The sequence below is a fragment of the Opisthorchis viverrini genome (assembly GCF_000715545.1).
Source record: "Opisthorchis viverrini unplaced genomic scaffold opera_v5_77, whole genome shotgun sequence".
Lineage (NCBI taxonomy): Eukaryota > Metazoa > Platyhelminthes > Trematoda > Opisthorchiida > Opisthorchiidae > Opisthorchis > Opisthorchis viverrini.
In genome coordinates this window covers 1,673,301-1,687,300 of record NW_008751733.1, presented here as the reverse complement: position 1 = coordinate 1,687,300, position 14,000 = coordinate 1,673,301, and the positions used below count along the sequence as shown (strand labels likewise).

The 14,000-nt window shown below is 43.9% G+C and overlaps 3 protein-coding genes across 3 annotated transcripts in view; 2 read left to right on the top strand and 1 right to left on the bottom strand.

Annotated features, from left to right (window-relative positions):
• Positions 1-1,906, top strand: part of T265_04596 (hypothetical protein) — a gene marked incomplete at both ends in the record, with an annotated part of 10,377 nt that extends 8,471 nt beyond the window's left edge. The window contains one exon of the mRNA XM_009169371.1: positions 1,748-1,906. Within this exon, the coding sequence (XP_009167635.1) occupies positions 1,748-1,835 (88 nt within the window). The remainder of the gene's footprint in view (positions 1-1,747) is intronic.
• T265_04597 (hypothetical protein) overlaps positions 1-14,000 on the bottom strand; it is a gene marked incomplete at both ends in the record, with an annotated part of 107,152 nt that overhangs the window by 5,303 nt on the left and 87,849 nt on the right. The window contains 2 exons of the mRNA XM_009169372.1: positions 4,755-4,950; positions 10,124-10,282. Coding sequence (XP_009167636.1) covers positions 4,755-4,950; positions 10,124-10,282 — 355 coding nt within the window. The remainder of the gene's footprint in view (positions 1-4,754; positions 4,951-10,123; positions 10,283-14,000) is intronic.
• Positions 6,221-6,708, top strand: T265_13545 (hypothetical protein; the record flags this gene model as incomplete). Its single annotated transcript, XM_009169382.1, has 4 exons — positions 6,221-6,296; positions 6,334-6,473; positions 6,513-6,579; positions 6,629-6,708. Coding segments are annotated over 4 exons (363 nt in total), but the record flags the coding sequence as incomplete, so codon positions are not given.

The following is a 14,000-nucleotide window of genomic DNA, read 5'->3' as shown; positions in this document are numbered from 1 at the left end:
AGTGAGGCAGTTAGAAAAAGTGTGTGTAACGGGTACTTCCATTGAAGAATGTGTCCAGCACCAGAAGCTGCGTTGGTTGGGACATGTGTTACGTATGCCGAACCATCGTTTGCCGAAGAGAGTACTGTTTTCCATGCCCAATTCGGAGTGGCGTAAACAGAGAGGTGACCAACCCTTGACCTGGCAGAGGAGTATGAAGGAGGTCACGAAACGCTTGGGTGCTGTCGGTGCTACTCGCCTTCCAGGATGGAGACCGCGTGATCCTCACTGTGCCTGGTTGGAGACACTACAATATATGGGTGCCAACCGATGTCAGTGGCGTTCTTGTTGTCACTTTCTATCCAGATTGCCTGAGTGAATGTCTGGGGGTGTAGTCACCTCGGAATGATTGTGTTAAGCTAGCACTAAGTCCCTTCCCCATCCACCTTTATTCTTTTCTTTACAGTAAAGCTTTCAAATAAGTCATGGTTGTTTGGCAGTGAAGCATCGGTGTTGAACACTGATGTCATGCTGTCGATGATGATAATGATGATGATCACGGGTGACACCTGTTGATATGATCAGAGATTCCCTGAAACATCACTGGGTCATCGATTGGCCACCATTTTTCCACTCAGAGGTTAAAGGATGATGCTGGGTATAGAATTCGTTTACTCAATGTCAGAAGAACTCCATCTAACCGCTGGAGACTGATGATGCCACTAGATGCCTGTGCCTTAATCGCAGCTTTCTCAAGCCATCTGCCAGAAGAGCTCCGCTATCCAAATTACCAAACCTTCTGAGGTGAATTTTTATTCAAAAGGCTGAGCGAACAATTGGGATTAAAACGGCTTTTCAACTTGGGTTGACTTCACTGACAGGATGAAATTGCAGTGGAGACTTCCGATTCTTCTGACTACCTAGATTGCCAGTAAAGCCGATGGCAATAGATCCAATGAGATCTCAGTGTGTAAAGGCACCACACAGGTTGTGTTTTGCTACCATTGTAGCCAGTCCCTCGCCGTGACGGCCGCCTCAATGTACCACACTAACAGAACCGCATGTCCGTACACGGCTCTCGCAAAGTGTATTCTACCAGTCCCTTCAGATTAAGTCTGCTTTGGTTGTTCGATGGAAGTCATAGAAAGTGAAAGCAATGAATGAAAAACAGGTCTCACAGACGCGGCCCTACGGGTTCACTGGTGTGTCCTTCGTGCAGAGGCTCTTAGGACAGGACGAACCTGGTTGTCTTTGAAGGCTTGTGCCTTCTACATCCACGTCATGTTGCGATGTAGGTCAGCACTTTAAACGTCCTACATAGTATGTGTCTCTAAATCACCATAGGTACCTTTGAAAATGCCAAGCTCATACCTAAGGATATAATGGCTCTAAACTATTTCAAAGCACACTTTTTTAAAGGTAAAAGTGGACTTTGATGCGCCAGTTGTGCTTCTTACAGCGGTCATTTGTTTCCGTAGTTTTGCTAATGGATCTGGATCTGTAGCGTGCATCCACACTGGGCAGTTACTCGCGGAGGTGCGTGCCTCACGAGAGCGAAATTCGACGTTCCATTTGTGACTGAAGATGGCCAATTCGTGGTCGGGAACTTAAGTACAAACGTCTTAGTGAAGCAAACTATGACCTCTGAAATGTGTTCTCTGTTGGGCAAATTCTACACCTGCATTTTTCTTACTATACTATGCGTTATGTATAGTATGCTATGACTTAATGTTATGCTGTACTTTAATTACTTTGTTTTTTTTTGCAGTTCATCGTTGCCCCAACCCACATCAACTTCAGTGACTACAGTTCCTGGAGTGAAATTTAACTGGGACAAGCAGCTACCCTTAGATTAATCGCAGACCATGGTTTACTGTGCCTTTTGGCGTTACTTTGTTTTGTGATTAGAATCATCTTGATACGTCATTCGTCTTTTTTCTATCTGCATACGCATGTGATTAATGTTTCGACGCCCACCAAAAATCCCAGGTTTGTGCTGAGGAATCGGGATCGCTGGCTAATCGTAGTCATGATTGGTGGTGGCACCATTGTTAAGCATCGGTACTTTATTGACGTACAACCATATGGTACTTCAAGCTAAAACCCAACGAATATAGATATAAAGTAGCTTAATGCTAACACTTTACAGTGTCCCCAGTTTGACCGCTCAGTCAGGTATTATGGCCTCGATTATCTGCGCCGTCAGCCATACACAGAAGGCTCACAGAGAGTGGTCTTGATCAGGTATCGAAGGTTCCGAAGGAAGCCATGAAAACAACATGTGAGGAATGGTGGAAGTTTGAGACTCTGATGTACCTCATGTGGACTATGTGGTCAGCTGAGAGTTTCCTTCCCTGCATATGAATTTCGAAGTTCAGTATGGTTTGATCCCGTTCTCAAAACAGTAGCCACTCCATGGCAGTTTATTACGGATGGTCGCTCCTAGTTTGTGTCCACTAATTTCCGTTTCAAAATCATGAAGTCATCCGAATTTTAGAAGAATCCCTAAACTACAACCCTTTACAGGAACCAAAGCGGAGCGGTGTAAGAAGTTTGCTGAGGTGTGGGTGACAATTGAGTCACCGGTTCGCATTCGATTACTTGTCCCGGGGACGGTAATTCCAGGTGACCTTGTAGATCTACCAACTCTATCATCACTTGTTGCCTTGTCTATGAATCTTTTTTTACACATTTGTTTTACTGGGCTCTTAATCTCGATGTTCAGGCCAGCATACCCTTGCCTGTAGAGTATCATGTGTCTACCGTCTTCCACGTAACATCTACATGACGCTCTTGATTATCTTGTATTGCATTAAAATAAGAAAAATCGTTCCACATAGCAATAAAGGAAGTTAATCGACTGAGCACAGGTCACTCGAGACTAATACATCACTAACGGGTGAATTTATTGAGAAGTCTTACCTATGGTCGCAGGTACAGCGTACTAGACTAAAGTGAGAAGAAGCCGAGCCATCAGTGTGAATTGATCGCTGACAAATAAAATCCTGCACGAAGTTTCGTCCAGTGAGTCATTGATCATAGCTTACATGGTTCTTTTCAACGAGAAAATATCTTGTAGTCCAACCTTGACTTTTCCTCCTACAGCACCAAGTATCCACCCCCAAATGTAATCGAAATCAACCCAGTGGGCGCTCCAAATCCTAAGCTTCATTTTTTGCCACACTGCATCTTCTGATTACGTCGGATTTTTGTGTAGCAGAAGCAGACAGAGAGACGACACCACGTAACTGCTATGGCTATCAATTCGTTGCCACAATATAGTTTTCCCTCTCCATTATGACTGAAAGCCAAGTAATTTCGGTTGTTTTAGAGAAGGGTGATCGCCTTGATCACCTAACCCAGCATTCAAACCGTCCCACGGCTATGGCACGTTAAATGTGCCTAATGTCACCCATTTTTATGGTTACATGCAAAGTTCCCTATCTTTAATCCTCTGGACAACGTTCATTCTTCCACCATGTACGCTTTCCTGCTCCATCAAACAGCATGCAACTTTTTAGGAAAGCTGAAACGTATACAGACTATCAGTGTTTGGTATTGAGCTGTCGGATTGGATCGGCCACAAACTTGTTGAGTTTCGTTCATCACTAATAGTTATAGTGAAACATCGGTGTCTGGCATCATCACATGGCAAATTGTTGATACAAGTCACATCGTAAGCCTAGCTATTTTAATCCCACTAGTACTGTCCATTGTTTCTGCGGTACATACTGACTCAGTATAGGCTCTTAGTATATTTGTGCTAAGCTCGCACTGGGTCGCTTCGTTCTCTCCTTCATTTCTCTCTTCTTTGCACACCATGCTTTTTTCAGGCGAATTGAAAGGCAAGGAGGCAGCAGTATTTCAGCTAATGGTGTTGATGACTTTTCTCTAGACTATCCAATTTCACTGTTTGAAAACTAGATAAGCAATCTTAGTTGAATATAGGGTTTGTGATTGGACAAGTTTTCTGAATCGTCAAAAGTGCATTGAGAACCGACTCTCAGGAGTAGCTGGTTCGAGCCTGGTTACATTGAAATAGAGGGATATCCAGTAGCCGCTATTAAGTAGTTGCTATGGGCTGGTTTCCCAGAATCCACAGACAGCCCACTATCGGTGCCGCCGTGTTCGGGCTCATCAAGTAAACGGAGTCTCCGGAATCTCTGATTTGAACAGTGATGTGGTTGAAATTTCATGTTTGGTTCAGCTGCATTTTGGAATTACTGGACCCGGACACTTGATGGACTCTTTTGTACTCAACACTATGTTGATGTTCTTCTGCACAGTGTGTAGTACACAGGCCGTCATGCCATTCTGCTGAGAATAAATCCAATGAAGTACCCAGGGAACTAAGAAGTTTGGTCGGTCTCTCGAAATCCACGGACATTCCTGCTTGGGACTTATGGGGCGTGCGTAAATCTCGCAATCCAATCAATCATAACCTACTACAAATATCGAATAGAAGAAATTTCTTCGAATGTCTTCGCAACGGGTTCTCAAGGCAGCTTGTTCGCTGCGCATTATACAAAGGAGTATCAATATGGTCTTTATCATGAGGAAGCCTTTTGGACTTCCAGTTAGGGTACCTTCAACCGACATATGATTAAAAAATAAGCACTATGGTCCTCCAAACATATTTCCAACAACCTATGGGCAGTAGTTCATATGGTTAGCAAACCTTCCACTCGTCACTTGAGGAGCCAGTCAACGGGTGACCATACAATGTTTTTTTGGATGGACGGTGAGCGTCTAAGTGCGAGTTATTCACCGCTGACCAGTCCCGTGTCGTCGGATAGTTTGATCCTCAACTGTTCGCTGGGAAGTTGCAAGGTCGAATCAAAGTGGAGATTTGTGAACTGTTCACACTTGATGAGTCTCAATGTACAGTGCTTCTCGGCTTCTGAGTATAGATTGAGTTCAATTACAGGACGAAGCCTTGGCTGAAAAGCATCCAATTTGCTCTGTCTGAATCTATTGAATGAATCAGAAATGTAAAGTCGTTACGAATAGGAAGGGGAGTTTTGCCATAATTCCGTTTAAGGTGGTAGTGACTGCGAGATTAAATCCTAACCTGTAGTTTCTGTCGATCAGATGCCGTCCAATCCTGCTTTGGGTCAGGATCCTACTCGACAGTGTGCTTAGTTTTGAGATCTGTAGTAATACGACCGTAAACACTACGGGCAAATCCATCGACAGGTTCGTGAGCGGTTGCTGTGAGTCGTTCGATTCGGTTGCCCCATACCATGCGCAAATATTCTCCACGAAGCTGCTGGATGGTAGTTGTTCCAGGTACGTTTTTGTAACGATATCTTACGCTGTCCTGGGAATGCATGTCTCTAAGTGCGCCACGGCTCTTCAAACGCAGAACCCTGAAGTCCATCGAAAGGAACAGACTTGTTAGCCATTTCTGGCCTCTTGATGTGGAACTTCAGGGCTACACGAAACTCCAGATTTCACTTTTACATTGTGTAGCCGTATCGACGGAAATAGTTTTTCAAGACGTGTTCAAAACCAACTGACAAATTGAAACCGCTTAATGGTTTTGACCTCAGTATCAACCAATGTCCTCGGTTCACAAATCACATCAACCGTTGTAACCGTTGTAAGTTCAACTCACTGGCGATTAACAATTATCCATGCAAATTCAGCCAGAACTGTTGAACTAAGCGCAGCAGTGTTCAGTGATTGTTCCAGGCGTTGTATCATATGCTCTCGAGATCACATGTTATACAGTTTGAACCACTGTTCCATTTGTCAGCCCACCAAAATTACCAAGAGGAATCGATTCGCAATTCAATGTAGTTTGGTCAGTGATTTTTCACCCAGCCAAATGAAAATTCCCTCAGTGATTTGATAGTGCAACCAAGATGTTTGTTCCTTGAATCTCTCACTTAGTGGTTGTTCGGTGAGTTAGCAAAAAATAGGCAGCGTCCGTCCCAACAAAGTGGCTTTGCGTGGCCGACTCACACTGGAACCGATTTCCTTACTTCAAGCACGTTTAAGCTAATGTAGGTCGATCGGCTGAATACGTCATTGTCAACCGTTTGCTTTTATTTTTTAGAGGAATTTGTCGTGGAATCCTATTACTGGGTAACCCAGGTCACCGGAATAATGGATTTTGACTTTTTTGCATGCTTGGATGGATTAGCAGACAATTGCTACTACAAGCTTTTAGGAGTTGATTCCAGTTCGACGGTAGCCCCCCACCAGAGCTATCATTTAACAATTCTCTGCACTTCAGGTGGAACAAATAGAGGCGGAATTCCGATTGAAGGCGCGAGAGTTTCATCCAGACAAAAATGATAATCCGGACTCAAGTACACTGTGTGTGAACGCTTTCTTTATTCCAAATAGCATTTCAATTTCAAGCCATCAACCGAGCTAAACAAGTTCTAACAGATCCGAAACTTCGACGGCAGTACGAATGCTGGAAGTCAAGCGGTTTGAACATTCCATTTGAGCGGTGGTTACTTCTGAAGGACCAGTTCCATACAGTAACATTTCTTTCCCTTTAGTGCTAATCATTGGTTTAGTGCATGCATTGGTGTGCAGTGTCCAATAGCGCTGATAAGATGTTACCACCTGCGAATGTGTCAAGTGGTGGGTCTATTTTTATTGCCTTATCAGCCTTCTCTTGTAGTTTCTTCAGGTCATGGTCCATTCGCTGCGATAGAAGAGCATAATCCTTCCAATAGTCTTCTCTCTCAGTTTCGTGCTTATAAAATCTGAACTCATTTCTTAACCCAACATTCCGAATGCCCAGATGTATTATGTTGTGTCAATCCCTACACCAACTGACACATGTTTGCATTTCATTAATTTTGTTTTTTCTTCCCAATCACGTGATCAACAAACTTTTTCTTGAATATTAACCCTTGTGACTTGGTGACAATATTGAGTTTTTCTCCCTTCATCGATTGCTGCATGTTTATTATTGACATATCCAATCAAGTCAACGTTCAATAGATGTTTCTGAGTACCTTTGGTTCCTATCATGAACCGCTGCTATTGGGTAGTGCACTAACGGCGTGTCATTGGGGACAACGGATTATGTCGAACGCTTTTCAAGGTGGAACAATATCGACTGAACCTCAGGACGACTCAATATCGACGCCAGTGAACTCCTGGCCTGCACAAATGTGTCGGTGGGAACACGGACACCCAGTTAACAGACAGCCGCTTTTCACGGACGACATTCATTTTTCTGTAGCATCTTTTACTTGTAGAACCCCCTCTAAAAAGCGAACGGTTCCGAGATCAGTCAAGATCATTCGTTCTTCTACCTTTGGTCGATATTGTTGCACTTCTATATACCATGTTTTTTGTTCATCATTGTAATTGCCCATTGTGGCCCGATCGAAGACAAATATTCGAGAAAGCATCTGCTCTCCAACGAGCAGGCTTAGCAAAGTATATACTGAATCGTGTGTGACCAGCTTCGAAACGGTGTGCATCTAAATGTTGAATAATCTGGTGCCCTGTTGATCAATGGGTTATTCTTTCGACGAAATCTTGGCTCACGCTAACCCTCCGCCAGGTCGTTTCCTTACTACTTATTCTCAGGACCACTTAGTACGCAGCAATTTAACGGGTCTATTGCACCCTCCAGTCAGAGACTCAGATACCTTCAAGTCATTGTCGGCAGACTACTCAAGGGGCTGTCATCGCATTTGTGAGAAAGTTGAAACGTGATTTAGTATGAGTAGCGTTTCTTTTGGTTGGTATCAATATGGCCTACGGAAGCTGCTCTGCTGTGACGTAGGAAGCGAATCCGTTACCTGTTTGTTAAGTATCTCACACCGACAGTGTTGGCCTGTCCCCTTGTTGCCTCTTGTCCATATATTTGCTGTCAGATCTAATTTGGTGACTTGACCGTTTGTCAGCCTTTCCTGGTTCGGTGAGGAACTAAAGGATATGGGCCGAGTTACGATACAGGAACACAGCTTTTCCATGAAATTTCAGCGATGATGTGCACGGTACCCCTAACACCCTTCCACAGGTGAACCATTGCAAGACCGGTGAGGCTGTTCGAGGAGACCAAAGAGCGGACCCATCAACCATAAAATCTGGCCACTATCAACTGGTTTCCCATCTTCTGCTCGTCAATCAACACCATATAGTGCAAGGCCGCACTTTTGATGTAGTGATCTTATTCTACGCCTCCTACCCATTATTCGCCAACCGAACTTATGGGCGAATACAGGACTTTTCGAAATTCTCACAAGGAAGAACCACACGTGCAGAAAATGGAAGTAGTATTGAAGTATACCACTGTTCCGCTATCCTAGTACAAATTAGAGCCCAATATTCTTTTTCACCACCACCGTGATATTGGTGTTATTCTGGCCTATTTCGGTTTTATCTCCTGATCCTTCGTCGCCATGCTCACGGCTGTTTCTGTGCAGTATAACGTAGATCCCGTGGCAGTACTTTCTACGCACACTGACCGATCACCTTAGTGATCTAACCCTTAAGATGGTGGTCGACTTGGAGAGAAGAGTAATGCACGCGAAAACGATGTGGAGAGAGGATGATGGCGGGTTACGCTATGACTTTTAACGAAGTGGTGCCGAATTTGGCCTGGTGCATAAGATGTCACCTTTCTTGCAGTTTGGCCTTTTTACACTAGACCTGCATCTAGGTCGAATTTTCAAGTTAATCTGTATGAGGCTGTGCAAGATAAGTCCTCGGATGAAGGTGTCGATAGAATTATGAACATCTATTTGAGTGAAGGTGTCCTTTTGGCTTCTCGTCGTCAGGCTTTTACGTTCAAATTAGCAGATCTAAGTCAGTCAACATGTAAGCGTTCAACGAATCCAAAATGGTCACGTCGGATTTGCGAAATACACTCATTTGCGAACAAATTTGGCTTTGCGAGAGATTCACCTGGAACCCGACTGAATTTCTCGTTTGTGATGTTTCCAGGTAGCTCAGCGTGCTGCATCAGGCCACCTCATGTTTCAGCTGCAATGATATATCGCGATACATGTATATTCGTAATGCACTACTCTTAAGGTTGCTGAAAATTCTTCGACAGCCCACGACCAGTTTCGGCCTTCTTGGGGGTCATCAGGTAAGCGCGGTCCCATAGTTTCCGTCAAGTCAAATCAGATATTACAAAAATCAGAAAAGTGTGACCAGAGATGAGGTGGAAGGCATTGATCAGGACCAAATCGAGAATCCGGGTCATTTGAGTTGATCCATTAGCCTTCAAGTATATCCTGATCCATTACAGCTAGTTTGTAGTGGTTTGACCAGAGTAAATGAGGAAATAGGGTCAGACGCTTTCGAGTTCTTATAAACACGGCTACTGCGTTGTCGATAATTTTAATCCTGCTTTTCTTTAGTGACTTCATGCAAAGCTCGTAGATAACAGTAAATGCCACCATTGCAGGATCCGATTGGCGTTCTGTGACCACAAGGTGTTCCAGCGTTGAAGTGTTGGTAGTTTTTACGGAAGGATGTGTTCATAAGTGTTAGTGTTCGTGTCACTTGGCTGATGTAGTGAGCCTAAAAGAATCAAATGACACGCGTAGAAATGGCCTGATGTAGTTGACCTTGCAGTCTTTGCATGGACATCCGATAGTCAGTGAATATGAACTGAGCGAGGCCAGCGTTAAACGTGCCTTTGAACATTCTACTGAGATTCTCTGTGAGTGTCTGGCTGACCACGTCGCCCTTATGAGGCGGTTAGAGGCATGCTGGCTTCCTTTGGTACCTCTTGGTTTGGCACTTTCGGTGCAGAAGACTTTAAACCGGCTTTTAAGAGCCCCTCAACGTACCCTTTTTACGAAGTTTGTCAAACACGAAATCAATTTTTTCTGGTGACTTATCCACTGCGCATATTTTCTTTGCTCCGTTTGGCATGCATCGCACTGCATTTCACTTGATTCTCAGCATCACTCACACTCGGGCGGGATGTAGTCCCAGACGGAACTCACTGGAGTTTCATGAGGTATGCACTGTTGAAGACATCCAATTGTGATTAAACAACTGTACAGTGCTTCTTGGCTTTTCAGCATGGACTGATTTCATTTACGGAGCGAAGACATCCATTGTGATTAAACAACTGTACAGTGCTTCTTGGCTTTTCAGCATGGACTGATTTCATTTACGGAGCAAAGTGTAGACTGAATTGACTTACAGGACGAAATCTTCATCGCAACATGAATTGGTTACAGTGAAGGCAGCATTATCCGTAACTGGGACCATCTCTCGATTAAGGTTACGTTCGATTTCCCGGCATGTTGATGGTGTCAACGGTTGGTTTTGTAATTTTTCGCTATAACTTCCGTTGCGTTTGCTAAAAAATCAAAATAGCTACTATCAACCCATGGTAAAGTATATATTTGTTACAAATGAGTGGTGTGTCTCTTGTTACATGGGCACGTTTCCCTGAGTAATCCGGTCTTCCCAATTTTCGAATCTTTATTCGAGGGGAAAAGAAAGAAACCGTTCAGCTGTAGCACCCTTTCGGTGCCTAGCTGCCATGCCACCCGAAAGAAGCACGAGAGCTGGGATACTGCCAGTTTGCCCAAGCCTAGACAGGGGAAGTCGACTGGCGGGGTTCGGATTCGAACCGCGGACCTTCCGGTCAGTAAGTTCGCGCTCTAACCACTTGGGCAATCTCGCCCCCTATTCGAGAGGAATTGGAATGCGGTTCTCATTTAGTTTGTTTCAATCAACTGCTCCCGGAACTATTGGAACGAAGCATTGGCGATTGAGTTTCACTCTAGAAAACTGAGATGCTCTGTGTGGATGTCCTGTTCTGAAGTTGGTGGTACGTATCACTTGAATATTTACACAGAGTTGAACCTCCGATCTTCTGAATGGAAGTTGAACATGGGGCTACACTTATTTATACTTGTGATTAGATTTTGAAGGTTTTGAGTCTCTTAGGAGTATCGAGCAGGTGATCAGCAGAGGCTACCCGTCGTGTCCCGATGTTTCCATTGAATTTAAGAGTATGATTCAGTTCTGGAATAGTGTGAAACTGGAGCTAGGATTTCATTGTGTAGGCAAATAAGGTGGTGTGTTATCATGTCGTCATGACTCAGACTCCGCATTTGGCTCTGCCCGATGGGTTTTAAGCGCTAATATTTCGAGTCTTGTCTAGCCACCTAGTTCTTCCCACTCTCAAGGACTGCAGCCCAGTTTATCGCAGAGTCGTTACAATCACCCCGCTGTCAGAGTGAGCTTTCTCGTCACTAAAAATCGCTATCTACCCTGCCGATTCCGCCATCCAGAGGATACGGTGAGCTGCCTGTTCATCTTTTATCCATTGAGCTTTAACAGCACGAAACTAAATTTAATGAACCCGATATTAGGTTCTTGCCGGGCATAGTAGACTTCCTCACTAGTCTCGATGCTGCTTTGGAAAACATTTCAATAAATTTAGTAGCAAATTTCCTATAGCCTACCTTGGTCATTTAAGCTTTTCACTCTCCGTCAGTTCAACCAATCACATTTCGATAAATTGGTGCTATCCCTTGACCTAATACTATGCATGAGGTTGGTGAAAACTTTTCAACCAACCTGATTACTAGTAAGGAAAAATCCCTTCGATATCTTCAATGTCGTTCCACTTGGCCTATTTTTAGCACATCTGGTTGAAGAACAGAATAAACCAGAGATTCAACCACGACCCAGTTGGGTTTCTCATTAAAAGAAACTTAAGTTGAAGGTGTGCAGTTCTGATTATTGATTACCGTTTTTCGAAAATCATCAACCACATAGCAGTCTTCAGTTGAGCCGGCTGGAACTTCCATATATTTTGCCTGGTGAACGTCGCTCATATTCGGCAGTAGGCACTTGAATCACTCGTTATCGATCTTGTATACACTCCTAATGGTGCAATGTGCGCATTCGGCACTGTGGAGATGCTAATGGATCCTGAGTGTTTGTTCTATACAAAAGGTGATACAACCACCGTCTTCACTAGCCCCAGGAACCATTAAATCTACCCAAACTGAAGTAGGACTAAACTGTCTGATTATGCTATAATTCTGCAAGTGTTTCGTGCTTCATGCAAATGATGTCTACTGGCGTGGAAAATCCCATCCTATGTGGAACCCCGTTTTTTTGAGGAAACGTTGAGTTTTCGATAAATTGATCAACTGGCAAATATAAAGTATGAGATGATGAGCAGCCAGACGGCAATATACGGGTTTCGGAATACAACCACATGAAATATGAGGACACAGACTATTTGCAAGTTGTTCGAGAGAACAGGGAATAGAGGAAAATGTCGGTAGCTCAGGTAGCGTAGATGGTCGTTGGCTTGATCGCTGAGCTGGGCAATTTGGTTGTAAACGTTTCATCACCAATCTTAGTGACATCATCAGTGCGTTATTGGGGAGCGGAGTTGTGCGTAACACAACAGGGAATGTTAGACTATCGCAGACATGTCTCTGATTCAGTAGCTTCCTGTGTCTGTTAGCTACTGTGTTACTAACGGTGTGTAGTAGCCAGTTGGGGCAAAAACACGATCAAACATGCACATCGTTCTCTTGAATGCACAATGCAGGTATGTTTATGGCTTCGGCTGTCGCTAGAAGACGTTGTCTATATCCTTTGGATTTGTGTTTGGGTACTCGATACTCGGAAGCCACTGTGGGATCAGCTTGGTTACCAGTGTTCACCAAATGGATTAATGCTGGACTTGAGTCTGTATCCCGGGGCTTTGTAAGTGATGACGTCAGGCAGTTCTTTCAGATACGCCTTGTTGATTGTCTTTGCATCCGATCTAGGTGATCTATTACACAGCATTAGGAGTAAATAACCATTTGCTCGGTCAGGGTAGGTTATTTATCCTTGAATCTTTGAGCATGGATAGGTTGGTTAGTAAATAGCACTCCAAGCCTCACTGCATCATAAGTCTGCGTGACGAGTCGGGACAATTTTCTGAATAGAATACCGGTTGACTGATCACAAGTAAAAGGATGGTATTCTAAAGATGAACCCCTTGTCTGCAGTCGCAAAGCTGCTATATTTTGACGTTTTGTCATGTGACGCTCCTTAGACTTTCAAAGGTAGCGCCATTCTTCAACAGCCCTCGACAATCTCTTGATAACTGATTCCTCTCATTCTCTTAGAAGGCATGCGAACTAAGTAACGTTTTTGATGAGTAAAATAACAGTGCGACAGCACTACACGTATCATTCATCTGTTTATTTAAGTTGCACTATATAAATTAGTATTGACAATGGCACCATGGTTTTACAGTTCGATTGGCGAAGTAAAAGATGACTTCGCTGCAGGGTTGTTGATTGTTTTACAACCCCCTAGCAACTGTTCAACTCTGGTGATTCTGAAGCAGATCTAGTTCGGATAAACAGTTCTCACTGCTGATCATTGGACCCACCTGAGTTCCGGCGGCTCACTGCTGAGGTTACTTCTCTTAAATTTTCACCTACTTGTAAGTAGTGCAAAATATCAGTGATCTCTGTAGCAAAGCCTCTTCTGGCTTTACCAAGGATGTGAGGATTCTTGGTCAGGCTGAGATGTTTCCCCAAGAAATGAGTCTTCCAGCATACCGCGTAGGCGCGTAAGAGCTGTGAAAAATCCGCCTCAGATTTTTCCATCTTGGTATTTCGTGGTATGAGTGGCCTGAACGCAGGTGGTCCGAATGAAGGTCTCCATTGCCCGCATCCGATGCTCTAGATTGGATCATCTTGGAGATTCCCCACTTAATCCCCCTTGTCGCAACAGAATAACTGGAGGTGCGTGTAAAAGGTGAGTTCTAAATGTCATGGGCGACATGTATTCTAGCTTGCATGACTGGACATATAATCTTAAGAGCTTATCATGGCATCAGACAGCGAGAAAATTCTGTAAGACTCCTGTGAGAAGTTTAAGGGTGGGTCTGCTATAGCTCTTCGGCCTGTTTGATAGAGTGAAGTCACACCAGCCTTAGCGACTTGAAGTAAACGTTTGCTTTGCCTATAACGCTCTGTTGTGGCATCACTGAGTGAAGAAGAGCTCCGTCTTCAATGTAATAGTTTATTTTTTGTTATAAAGGT